At 45.2% G+C, this 13166-nt stretch overlaps 1 protein-coding gene across 3 annotated transcripts in view; it reads left to right on the plus strand.

Annotated features, from left to right (window-relative positions):
- Window positions 1–9741, plus strand: part of MTOR (mechanistic target of rapamycin kinase) — a 162218-nt gene extending 152477 nt beyond the window's left edge. For 2 of the 3 annotated variants that reach the window (XM_010353522.2, XM_030912983.1), the window contains 7 exons: window positions 80–154; window positions 520–655; window positions 2539–2604; window positions 6345–6425; window positions 6704–6784; window positions 8121–8226; window positions 8888–9741. In XM_010353522.2, the coding sequence (XP_010351824.1) occupies window positions 80–154; window positions 520–655; window positions 2539–2604; window positions 6345–6425; window positions 6704–6784; window positions 8121–8226; window positions 8888–8903 (561 nt within the window). In that variant the 3' untranslated portion in view covers window positions 8904–9741. The remainder of the gene's footprint in view (window positions 1–79; window positions 155–519; window positions 656–2538; window positions 2605–6344; window positions 6426–6703; window positions 6785–8120; window positions 8227–8887) is intronic. The other variant, XM_030912982.1, reaches the window with a different exon arrangement.
- Window positions 9742–13166: the final 3425 nt, after the last annotated feature.

Below are 13166 nucleotides of genomic sequence, written 5' to 3' on the forward strand. Positions count from 1 at the left end.
GACTCCGTCTCAAAAAAAAAAAAAAAAAAAGAAAAGAAAATAAACATTGATTTGGCTTTTCCCATTTATTATTCTGTAGGTTGCTATGACCCGAGAGAAGTTTCCAGAGAAGATTCCATTTAGACTAACAAGAATGTTGACCAATGCTATGGAGGTGAGTGGATATTGGGAACTAGCTGCTCCGAAATGGGATCAGGACAGTTACAACCTTCTCTGAAGACACACTTGCTTGTTAGAGCCCATCAGTTCCCCATAATGCCTTTGTGATTTTTGTAGCAGTTTTCTGTTATTTCCTATTGTGTTAGAAATGATCTGTCTATGAAAGGCTTACCACTTCACCTCTGACCTGGTTTCCTGTGGATCACAGTCCTACCCTGATTCCTTCTCCTAAGACATTCTCACCCTGATACATCAATATGGCCTGTGTCTGCTTCCTAAGTGAGGGTAACAGACCCCCTCAGCTTGCTTTGGGTGGAGGGTTAGTAACTCATGTGGTAAGTGGCTCTGTCCCATTTCTAGGTTACAGGCCTGGATGGCAACTACAGAATCACATGCCACACAGTGATGGAGGTGCTACGGGAGCACAAGGACAGTGTCATGGCTGTGCTGGAAGCCTTTGTCTATGACCCCTTGCTGAACTGGAGGCTGATGGACAGTGAGTATCATCAAGTGCCTGGGAGCTGAGCTCGGTGGCTCACGCCTGTAATCCTAACATTTTGGGAGGCCAAGGCAGAAGAGTTGCTTGAGGCCAAGAGTTCGAGACCAGCCTGGGCAACATAGTAAGACACGTCTCTACAAAAACTGAAAAAATGGCCGGGCGCGGTGGCTCAAGCCTGTAATCCCAGCACTTTGGGAGGCCAAGGTGGGCGGATCACAAGGTCAGGAGATCGAGACCATCCTGGCTAACACGATGAAACCCTGTCTCTACTAAAAAATACAAAAAACTAGCCGGGCGAGGTGGTGGGCGCCTGTAGTCCCAGCTACTCGGGAGGCTGAGGCAGGAGAATGGCGTGAACCTGGGAGGCGGAGCTTGCAGTGAGCTGAGATCTAGCCAGTGCACTCCAGCTTGGGTGACAGAGCGAGACTCCATCTCAAAAAAAAAAAAAAGAAAAAAAGAAAAAATTAGGCACGTATTAGTCTGTTCTTATGCTGTTATAAAGAACTGCCCGAGAGTAGGTGATTTATAAAGGAAAGAGGTTTAATTGACTCACAGTTCTGCTTGGCTGGGAAGAACTGAGGAAACTTACAATCATGGTGGGAGGGGAAGCAAACACATCCTTCTTCACTTGGGGGCAGAAGAGAGAAGTACAGAGTGAAGGGGGGAAAAGCCCCTTATAAAACCACCAGATCTCATGAGAACTCAGTCACTATCACGAGAACAGCATGGAGGAACCATCCCCATGATCTAATCACCTCCCATGAGGTCCCTCCCCCAACACATGGGGTTTACAATTTAGATTACAGTTCAAGATGAGATTTTGGATGGGGACACAGCCAAGCCATATTAAGGTGGGTACATTGGCACATGCCAGTGGTTCTACCTGCTCAGGAGGCAGAGGCAGGAGGATTACCTGAGCCTGGGAGGTTGAGGCAGAGTGAGCTATGATCATGTCACTGCTGCACTCTAGCCTAGGTGACAGAGTGAGACCTTGTCTCAAAAAAATAAATTTAATTTTAAAAATAAAAGAAAGTAAATAAAAAACAAAATCAAGTGTGTGGAAGCTGGGGTTGGCAGCCTCCCAATTTAGCAATATCCAGCACATAACATTTTACAAACCTATGCCCCTTCAAGCCTGCAGCCTGGGATACATTGCCGAGCTATTGCATTACATTTGCACAGAGTAGTTCTGACACCTGGAAAAGAACCTCAAGTATTTTTATTAACTAAAACAGAAAATGCCATTATCAATTTAGATACTAAAATATTCTTCAGTATTAACCAAGTATCCTAGTGGTTTTTCTCTGGGCTTTATATAGAGTAGAAAGCTGAAATTTTAATAAGAAATGCAAATAGTTATGATTTGGGACAGCAGTATCTTCATCTGCCCTTTGTTCTGCCACCTTAGGGGATGTTTGCCAAAAGAACTTCTAATCCATTGAAATTAAGTCATACTTTGACCTTATATTATCTGTATCACATTCTCTAAGTCCAAATCAACAGTATAGAGTGTCCCCCTGGGTTTCACATCCCATGCTAATACCCACCCACTTATTCCTGAGTAATATGTCTGTCATCTCTCTTTTTGGGGCTGTAGCTTTACGAACAATTTTATATATATATATATATATATATATATATATTTTTTTTTTTTTTTTTTTTTTTTTTTTTTTTTTTTGAGACGGAGTCTCGCTCTGTCTTCCAGCCTGAGTGCAGTTGCCGGATCTCAGCTCACTGCAAGCTCCGCCTCCCGGGTTTACACCATTCTCCTGCCTCAGCCTCCCGGAACAATTATATTTTTATGACTGGAAGAAAATAACCAAGTTTCTTTCAAGTCAAAATTTGAAGCATGTTTCAATACTCTTTCTTTCTCTTCCTAGCAAATACCAAAGGCAACAAGCGATCCCGAACGAGAACGGATTCCTACTCTGCCGGCCAGTCAGTCGGTGGGTGCATCCATGGGAGGTTGCAAAGACTCTCCCCCTTGTGCAGAGTGTTTCTATAGTGGGGTGGGCTTCAGTCGGTGGGTGCATACCACAGGATGTTACAGAAGCTTTCCCCCTTTTCCAGAGTGTTTCTAGAATGAGGCGGGCTTCCATCAGTGGGTGCATCCCGCAGGACATTACAGAAGCTCTCCCCCTTGTCCAGAGTGTTTCTAGAATGGGGTGGGCTTTGTTATTGCCAGTAGGAGACAAAGTGGTAATGGCTACTGAATATGAAGGAAGTAAACCTAGTTTTCTCGCGATTCTTAACAGTGATAGTTTTGCAAAGGTGCTATTACTGCCAGCTTATCACCGGATAAGCATTTAATCGAACTTCAAATACGGTCTAGAAATATCGGCCGGGCGCGGTGGCTCAAGCCTGTAATCCCAGCACTTTGGGACGCCAAGACGGGCGGATCACGAGGTCAGGAGATCGAGACCATCCTGGCTAACACAGTGAAACCCCGTCTCTACTAAAAAAAATACAAAAAACTAGCCGGGCGAGGTGGCGGGCGCCTGTAGTCCCAGCTACTCAGGAGGCTGAGGCAGGAGAACGGCGTGAACCTGGGAGGCAGAGCTTGCAGTGAGCTGAGATCCAGCCACTGCACTCCAGCCTGGGCGACAGAGCAAGACTCCGTCTCAAAAAAAAAAAAAAAGAAATATTTACTGAGCACCAAGTGGCTAATATGTTTTTTATTTACTGTTTCACACATGGAGTGGGTACCTGAAGCTCCGAGATTTTTATCAAACTATCTGATTTTAATCTATCTGTAAAAACACAGTTTAAAGTATGTGTGAATATCAGCTCACTAATGGTGTCTGGGTTGGAATAATTATTAACAATATTACCTTGGTCCTCAAGCATTGATAATAGCTCAGAAATGGGAAGACGGAGGCAGCAGAAATTTATTTGTGTTGCTGGGAGGAGCCCTGGAACCACATGGAAGTGTTTCTAGGAGCGCGACTCACAGAGCAGGGGTCTAGGAAGACTTGTGTCCCTCCGAGAGCCAGAGTACTTTTTGTGTGTGAAAACCTCTCAGGAGTGTTAGAGTCAAGCTGTTTAACTTTGTTTTATTTGTATTAATTTCCAGCACACACAGCATTGAAGTTATTGGTTTTAGGGGGTTTTTGTGGGTTGGTGGGTTGGTGGGTTTTTGGGTAAAACTGTTTAACTTTGTTTAGCCCTCCTCTCTTCCCCACCCCCCATCCCACCCCTTTTTTCCTTCATGACATTTAGCAACACTCTACATAGTTCACACTTTGGGAATTACTGTTGGGGTGTAAAAAAGTAAATATTTTCTACAAATGTTTACAGAAAACTTACAACTAGTTAATAAACTAAGCCAAATAATGTCTAGGGGTGCAAAAAGAAAATGTGAGGTACAGTAGTCGCCTGAAGCAGCACAGAACAGCATTACAGAATTGACCATAACCTGCGTGAAATAATCAGAGAGCAGTACACTCTGCCCTGGAGTCTGTGGGTGCTTTGGTGTGGAGTAGAAGGCTGTGGAGGCCAGGCGCGGTGGCTCAAGCCTGTAATCCCAGCACTTTGGGAGGCCGAGACGGGCGGATCACAAGGTCAGGAGATCGAGACCATCCTGGCTAACACGGTGAAACCCCGTCTCTACTAAAAATAAATATAAAAAACTAGCCGGGCGAGGTGGCGGGCGCCTGTAGTCCCAGCTACTCAGGAGGCTGAGGCAGGAGAATGGCGTGAACCCAGGAGGCGGAGTTTGCAGTGAGCTGAGATCCGGCCACTGCACTCCAGCCTGGGCGACAGAGCGAGACTCTGTCTCAAAAAAAAAAAAAAGAAAGAAAAAAAAAAGGCTGTGGAGATTCAGGAAAGGGGACTTCACTGTGAACCGTAGCTGCCAAGAGAGCACTTGGGTTGGTGGCATCTAATCATCACTTCACCTGACAAAGGATAATTTTTCTTTTTTTTTTTTTCCCTTGAGACAGTCTTGCTCTGTCACCCAGGCTGGAGTATGGTGGCGCAATCTCGGCTCACTTCAACCTCCGCCTCCCGAGTTCAAGCAATTTTCCTGCCTTAGTCTCCCAAGTAGCTGGGATTATAGGCGTGTGTCACCATGCTCAGCTAATATTTTTTGAATTTTTAGTAGAGATGAGGTTTCACCATGTTAGCCAGGCTGGTTTCAAACTCCTGATCTCAAGTGATCTGCCTGCATTGGCCTCCCAAAGTGCTGGGATTACAGGCATGAGCCACCCTGCCCTGCCAAGGGTAATTTATCATTATTAGATGAATGGACTCTGATGAGTAGAAAGCAAAAGGGTGTTTCAGGCAAGAAATTGGGATACTGGGTTATAATGTCATACATGGACACTGTGACAGGATTTGTGAATGCCTGAATCACCAGGCTTATAGGACCCACGGTCTCGGGGGTAGCTTATACCGGTGGCTGGTCTCAAACGAAGTGTGCTGAGACTTACTGGTTTCATTCTCAGGGCCCACCTTCCTAACACATTCTTAAGTGTCTACTATATGCTGCCTGTAGCGTACAGAAGGGAACGAGAACAGCCAGTTCTGCTGGCACCAGATGGTGGATTTGGTTGTTTAGCTTAAAAGTTAAATTCCATCTGGGTGTTGTGGTGCACACCTGTAAGCCCAGCAGGAGGAGCACTTGAGCCCAGGAGTTTGAGACTAGCCTGGGCAACACAGCAAGACCCTGTCTCAAAAAAAAACTTCCAATGGATCATTAATAGAAGTACAACTATCACCCGGGTGCGGTGGTTCATGCCTATAATCCCAGTACTTTGGGGGGCCCAGGCAGGCTGAGGTCAAGAGTTTGAGACCAGCTTGACCAACATGGAGAAACCCCATCTCTACTAAAAATACAAAATAAGCCGGCCATGGTAGCGCATACCTGTAATCCCAGCTCCTCGGAAGGCAGGAGAATCGCTTGAATCCGGGAGGCAGAGGTTGCAGTGAGCCAAGATTGCGCCATTGCACTCCAGCCTGGGCAATAAGAGTGAAACTCCATCTCAAAAAAAAAAAAAAAGAAGTATAATTATCACTACCTTCATTCAGAAGGTCTGTGATGTACAAGGACAGCATTCAAAAAACTTCATAATTCTGATTTCAGACTCCTGCTAAAAGCCATAATCAGTGGAGGGTGAACCTAACACCTGAAGACTTTTTCTACCCAGAGTTGATATGAAAATTCCTCCAAGGAATAACATTTCAGCCTTGTGTGTGATACATTCCAAAGTTAATTTTCTTTATCAGTTTTTGTCCAAACACATTTTGTCATGAGGCTTTTGACCTGTGTTCCTGTTCCTATTCCTATGAGTTTATTTTGTTAATGCAATTTGCCTGAAAATCCATGTTTCAATTCTGATAAGCACCAGCTTTTTTTCAATAATTATTAACTCACATTTGAAAATGGCTTTATAGATATTTTTTTTTTTTTTTTTTTTTTTTTGCAAATGGGGTCTCAGGCTGGTCTTGAACTCAGCTACTCAAGTGATCCTTCCACCTCAGCCTCTTGAGTAGCTGGGATTACAGTTGTGTCCAGCTTAAAACTTTGAAATACGTAAAGAGTAACATAAAATTTTCCTTCTCTTTTCCCCTTTAGGGTGGGTAGGGCAGGCGTTAAAGGAACAGAGTGTGTAGAGAATTAGATGCTAACACCAACAGTGGCTTTTTGGTGTTTGAATTTTCTGTTAATTGATTTCTTTTCCCATAGAAATTTTGGACGGTGTGGAACTTGGGGAGCCAGCCCATAAGAAAACGGGGACCACAGTGCCAGAATCGATTCATTCTTTCAGTAAGTCCAGCCTCTGAGGAACTGCACCAATGACTAGCTCATTAAGAAAATAGCAGCTGTGTTATACCCTGAGAAGGGTCAACAAGAGGAAGCAACAAAACTGCCTTTGAGCAGAAAAGGTTCCATGAATTTCTCATTATATTCTGAGGACAAAGATGAACACAGAGGAAGGATTGCTCAACACTTACAAAAGTGAATATTTGAGAAAAACAGGGCACCCATTGAACCTGTTGTATTGCTCCCATTCTTACTGTTATTTCTACTTTTGTGTATTCCAGTTGGAGACGGTTTGGTGAAACCAGAGGCCCTAAATAAGAAAGCTATTCAGATTATTAACAGGGTTCGAGATAAGCTCACTGGTGAGTGTGTCATCTGTTTACTTAAAGGGGACATAAGGCCGGGCACGGTGGCTCATGCCTGTAATCCCAGCACTTTGGGAGGCTAAGGCAGGCGGATCACGAGGTCAGGAGATCGAGACCATCCTGGCTAACACGGTGAAACCCTGTCTCTACTAAAAATACAAAAAATGAGCTGGGTGTGATGGCAGGCGCCTGTAGTCCCAGCTATTTGGGAGGCTGAGGCAGGAGAATGGTGTGAACCTGGGAGGTGGAGTTTGCAGTGAGCCGAGATCGCGCCATTGCACTCCAGCCTGGGCGACAGAGTGAGACTCCGTCTCAAAAAAAAAGGGGGGGGGACATAAAATCTGAGCACACTTTCCTCTCTCTGAGTGATGGTCAGCCCCATGTCCAGTAGTATTAGTGAGGAGCTTTGGCACCATGCAGCTGACAAAGAATGTCTTTGAAGTCATCAGTTAAACATTGTCTCTTATTCTTTTTTCTGATGACTAATAACAGTACTTAATGGTTAACCTCATTTAACTCAGGAGGTGAACAAATTTCTATTGGGTCCAAAATCAGCCAAATTCAGGGAAGTATTTTTTAATCATGTCTTTTTTTTTTTTTTTTTTTTTGAGACAGTTTGCTCTTATTGCCCAGTCTGTAGTCCACTGGCTCCATCTTGGGTCACTGCAACCTCCACCTCCCAGGTTCAAGCAATTCTCCTGCCTCAGCCTCCCCAATAGCTGGGATTACAGGCGCCCCCCCACCACACCCAGCTAATTTTTTGTATTTTTAGTAGAGATGAGGTTTCACCATGTTGGGCAGGCTGGACTCAAACTCTTGACCTCAAGTGATCCACCCACCTCGGCCTCCCAAAGTGCTGGGATTACAGGCATGACCCACCAAGCCCAGCCAAATTTTTCTCTTTTTTTGAGACAGGGTCTTGCTCTGTCACCCAGGCTGGAGTGCAGTGATGCCATCTTGGCCCAGTGCAACCTCCACCTTCTGGGTTCAAGCAATTCTCCTGCCTCAGGCTCCCAAGTAGCTGGGACTACAGGCCTGCGCCACCACACTCAGCTAATTTTCTATTTTTAGTAGAGACAGTGTTTTACCATGTTGGCCAGGCTGGTCTTGAACTCCTGACCTCAGGTGATCCACCTGCCTCAGCCTCCCAAAGTGCTGGGATTACAGGCGTAAGCCACCGCACCTGGCTGAATTTTTCAAATCCAACTATGATACATCCTTCATCTTCATGTCTGAGGATAAGCTGTTGGTATGGACAGTTAAGCCAACAGGGAAGAAGAAGTGCAGCGATTGCCAGGAAGAGAGTGAAATGTTTTTGTTGCTCCTGTGCTAGGTCGGGACTTCTCTCATGATGACACTTTGGATGTTCCAACACAAGTTGAGCTGCTCATCAAACAAGCGACATCCCATGAAAACCTCTGCCAGTGCTATATTGGCTGGTGAGTGGGGCTCTCAAAGTGACTTTGTTAAAATAAGCAATCAGAACCCAAGCCTAGGCCCCAAAGCCAGGGTAGCAAAAAGAGATTTGGTGGCGTATCTGTAAAGGGCAGTTAGAGCTCAAATCTCTTTAAAAGTTCATATTTATTGCATGTGCTCATTGTTATAAAACAATTGAGAAATATGGATGCATATTTGGAAGACAAAGACTAAAATTACATTAAGATAAGTGGTTTAGGAGAACAGGCAAGGGTTGTTTGTGAGGCGTTCCTTTCAGGTTTTGCTGTCAGTCCATTGCAGAGATACAGGAAGGGCAAAGGAAAGAAAAAGCTAGAGCAGTGACAGAAGGAAATGAAAAGACAGATTTATGATCTGGGAGCCTAACCTCACGGACCACTCTGGGGTGTGCTTGATTAATTGCCCGAGGCATGCTTGAAGGCAGAAACTTGAGAGAGCAGATGCTGGGGTAGTGTCCTTGCAGGACCTCGGTGGGCAGTAGCCTTGACTGGAAATGATGAGCGTGTCCCATGCAATTAGCTGTGGGAGAGCTCAGGGAATACCCTGGGGTTGTCAGACCTTGGCCTTTTCATTTTCAAGTTATCTGTGTAAAGCTTTGAAGAAGCTCAAATTATTAAAATATTCCTTTTCTTTCTGCCTTCTTAGGTGCCCTTTCTGGTAACTGGAGGCCCAGATGTGACTGTCACGTTTTTTCTGAGGCTTTTTTACTTTAGTAAATGCTTCCACTAAACTGAAACCATGGTGAGAAAGTTTGACTTTGTTAAATATTTTGAAATGTAAATGAAAAGAACTACTGTATATTAAAAGTTGGTTTGAACCAACTTTCTAGCTGCTGTTGAAGAATATATTGTCAGAAACACAAGGCTTGATTTGGTTCCCAGGACAGTGAAACACAGTAATACCACGTAAATCAAGCCATTCATTTTGGGGAACAGAAGATCCATAACTTTAGAAATACGGGTTTTGACTTAACTCACAAGAGAACTCATCACAAGTACTTGCTGATGGAAGAATGACCTAGTTGCTCCTCTCAACATGGGTACAGCAAACTCAGCACAGCCAAGAAGCCTCAGGTCATGGAGGACATGGATTAGGATCCTAGACTGTAAAGACACAGAAGATGCCAACCTCACCCCTGCCACCTATCCCAAGACCTCACTGGTCTGCGGACAGCAGCAGAAATGTTTGCAAGATAGGCCAAAATGAGTTTTACAAAAGGTCTCTCTTCCATCAGACCCAGTGATGCTGCGACTCACGCTTCAATCCAAGACCTGACCGCTAGTAGGGAGGTTTATTCAGATCACTGGCGGCCTCGGCTGAGCAGATGCACAGAGGGGATCACTGCACAGTGGGACCACCCTCACTGGCCTTCTGCAGCAGGGTTCTGGGATGATTTCAGTGGTCAGAATGCTCTAGAAAACAGAAATACTATCATGGAAGTGCTGAACACAGGGAAGGTCTGGTACATATTGCGAATTATGAGCAGTACAAATACTCAACTAAATGCACAAAATATAAAGTGTAGCCATGTCTAGACACCAGGTTGTATCGGAATAATTTTTGTGCCAATAAATGACATCAGAATTTTAAACATACGTATATGAGTGGCTTTTTAGTCGTAATTTTGATCAGTTCAAAAAGGAAGCATTTACTCTTTCAGCAGTCAGCTTTTAGTAAGCACTCTGTAGTAGGGATGACAGAGGACAGAAGGGTGTACATGATGTGGTCCCTTTCCTCAGACTGTTCCCAGGCCAGACAGGTGGAGACAGCATGCCACTGAAGTGAACAGAACTTACCCCGGCCAAGTGCTGAGAAGAGGTGTGTATGGGCCACAGATAGGAGCACAAATTCCACCGGGTGAGCCTGGAAAGCCTCATAGAAAGGGGGATGTTTGGCATGGGTCTTAAAAAGGAGTGGGAGTCTGTCAGATGAACCAAGGGGGGACATTCTCAGCAGAAAAGGAAGTGTGAGGCACTGCTGTGAAAGCATGGTATCCACAGCAGTAGCAAGTATCACTTGGACCATAAGAAATTGCAGGTACGTGGACCATTTTTAACATACAAAACTGGCATTTTCTTATGGCTGCACCTCATAGTTCAGCATATCTGGCTCAGTGGTCAGTGGGGAATAAAGGGAGTAACAGGAAAATAATAGGAGCTAAAGGAGGCACGAAAGTAGCACGGGGCCAGACCGGGGCCTCCATCAGTTCAGCAGCAAGGATTATGAACCTGATGCTGTGAAGTTTTAAAACGGAGTCGTATCTGAGTGGTGTTTTTTGTTTTTGTTTTCACTGGAGACTGGGTCTCGCTCTGTCACCCAGGCTGGACTGCAGTGGCACAATCATGGCTCACTGCAGCCTCAGCCCCATGGGCTCAGGTGATCTTCCTGCCTCAGCCTCCCAAGTAGCTGGGACTACAGATGTGCAGCTCCCCACCCAGCTAATTTTTGTATTTTTTGTAGACAATGGGGTTTTGCCATCTTTCCCAGGCTGGTCTTGAACTCCTGGACTCAAGCGATCTGCCCCCTCCTCAGCCTCCCAGAGAAGCCACTGTGCCCAGCCCTGAGTGGTGTTTTTAAAAGACAACTGGTGGCCAGGTGCGGTGGCTCACGCCTGTAATCCCAGCACTTTGGGAGGCCGAGGCGGGTGGATCACCTGAGGTCAGGAGTTCGAGAGCAGCCTGGCCAACATGGCAAAACCCTGTCTCTGCTAAAAATACAAAAGTTAGCTGGGTGTGGTGGCATGCACCTGTAATCCCAGCTACTGGGGAGGATGAAGCAGGAGAATTGCCTGAACCTGGGAGGTGGAGTTTGCAGTGAGCCAAGATTGTGCCACTACACTCCAGTCTGGGCAACAGATTGAGACTCCATTTCAAAAAAAAAAAAAAAAAAAAAAAAAAGCCAGGCATGGTGGCAGGCACCTGTAATCCCAGCTACTCAGGAGGCTAAGGCAGGAGAATCACTTGAACCGGGCAGCAAAGGTTGCAGTGAGCTGAGATCGCGCCACTGCACTCCAGCCTGGGTGACAGAGCAAGACTGTTTAAGAAAAAAAAAAAAAAAGGTGAATTTAAATCTCAATAATGACACTAGCAACAGTTTTAACACTCACAGCTAGAAAGTCATATACCTACTTGGATTTTCTGTTACAGTCCTAAACCATGTATCACCTATTTGCTCCAGAAAATATGGTCACCGTAACTTTCTTGGTTCCAGATGAAATAACTCTCAGTGACTACGGTGATGTTACCATTCGTGAACAATAAAGGTGTGAGAATGAATGGACACAGGAAAATAATGGCCATTAGTGATAAAGATAGATTCTTTAGGATATGAGAGTCTGGATTAAGGCCTTTGGTGAATCCAATAGGTTTTAAGTTACATCTAAGCAAAGCCTTCTGGGTTTCTTGAGAAGAATTATCAAAGGCAGGGAAAGAGCTAGTGGAGGTCTTTAAATACAGTTTAGTCCAGCCAGGCACGGTGGCTCATGCCTGAAACCCCAACACTTTGAGAAGGTAAAGTGAGAGGATTGCTTGAATCTAGGAGTTTGAGACCAGCTTGGGAAACATAGTGAGACCCTGCCTCTACAAAAAATAAAAAAATTAGTTGGGCATGGTGGCACGGGCCCGGTCTACCCTGGATGTTGAGGCCAGAGGACTGCTTGAGCCCAGGAGTTTGAGCTTATAGTAAGCTATGATTGTGCCATTGCACTCCAGCCTGGATGACAGAGACCCTGTCTCTAAAAATAAATACATAAGGATGAAGATCTTTATGATGATCCACTTAATAGTAAATATATTTTCTCATAATTTTCCTTATTTATTGTAAGAATACAGTATATAATACATATACACAGTATTTGTCAGTTGACCATTTGTTACCGGTAAGGCCTCTGGTCAACAGGAGGCTATTAAGTTTTGGGGGAGTTAAAAGCTATATGTGGATTTTCAACTGCTCAAAGGGATGGGAGCCCCTAATTACCAGATGTTGTTCACAGGTTAACTGGGTTTGTTTTTTTTTTTTTTTTTTTTGGAGACAAGGTCTGGCAGTACAGGCTGGGGGCAGTGGTGCAATCTCAACATACTGCAACCTCCACCTCCCAGGCTCGAGTTATCCTCCCACCTCAGGCTCCTGAGTAGCTGGGACTACAGGTGCATGCCACTACACCTGGCTAATTTTTGTATTTTTTGTAGAGACTGGTTTCTTGCCATGTTGCCCAGGCTGATCTCAAACTGGTGAGCTCAGAAGATCCTCCCGCCTCAGCCTCCCAAAGTGCTAAGATTACAGGCGTGAGCCACTGCACCCGGCCAACTGTATTTTTTAAGAATCAAGGCTGAGGCCGGGCATGGTGGCTTATACCTCTAATCCCAGCACTTTGGGAGGCTGCAATGGGCAGATCACGAGGTCAGGAGTTCGAGACTAGCCTTGCCCACATGGTGAAACCCGTCTCTTACTTAAAAATACAAAATTAGCTGGGCATGGTGGTCCGCGCCTATAATCCCAGGTACTCAGGAGGCTGAGGCAGGAGAATCGCTTGAACCCAGGAGGCGGAGGTTGCAATCACACCATTGCACTCCAGCCTGGGCAGTAGAGTGAGACTTCATCTCGAAAGAAAAAAAAGAAAAGAAGGCTGTAGTGTTAACTTACCGAGTTTCAAATATCAACTCCATCTCATACTACCTTTGTGACCTTGGATAATTTACTTAGATTCTCTCTGCTTGTCTCCTCTGAAAGTGTGGGTAAGCCCTACCTTGTGAGGCTGTCTGAAAGACAAGATAATCCATGGGGGAGCATTTGCACAGCCTGACACGTGGTATTAGGTTGAACCACATGAAATAGGTGCTCAAAAATACTAAATGAACTAGGCCTTTGTCCTACCAGGGCACCTGTGCACCTGAGGCACACACATGGAAAAAGTGAAAAGCAAGTA

Source organism: Rhinopithecus roxellana, chromosome 12, assembly GCF_007565055.1.
Source record: "Rhinopithecus roxellana isolate Shanxi Qingling chromosome 12, ASM756505v1, whole genome shotgun sequence".
In the NCBI taxonomy this organism is placed as follows: Eukaryota; Metazoa; Chordata; class Mammalia; order Primates; family Cercopithecidae; genus Rhinopithecus; species Rhinopithecus roxellana.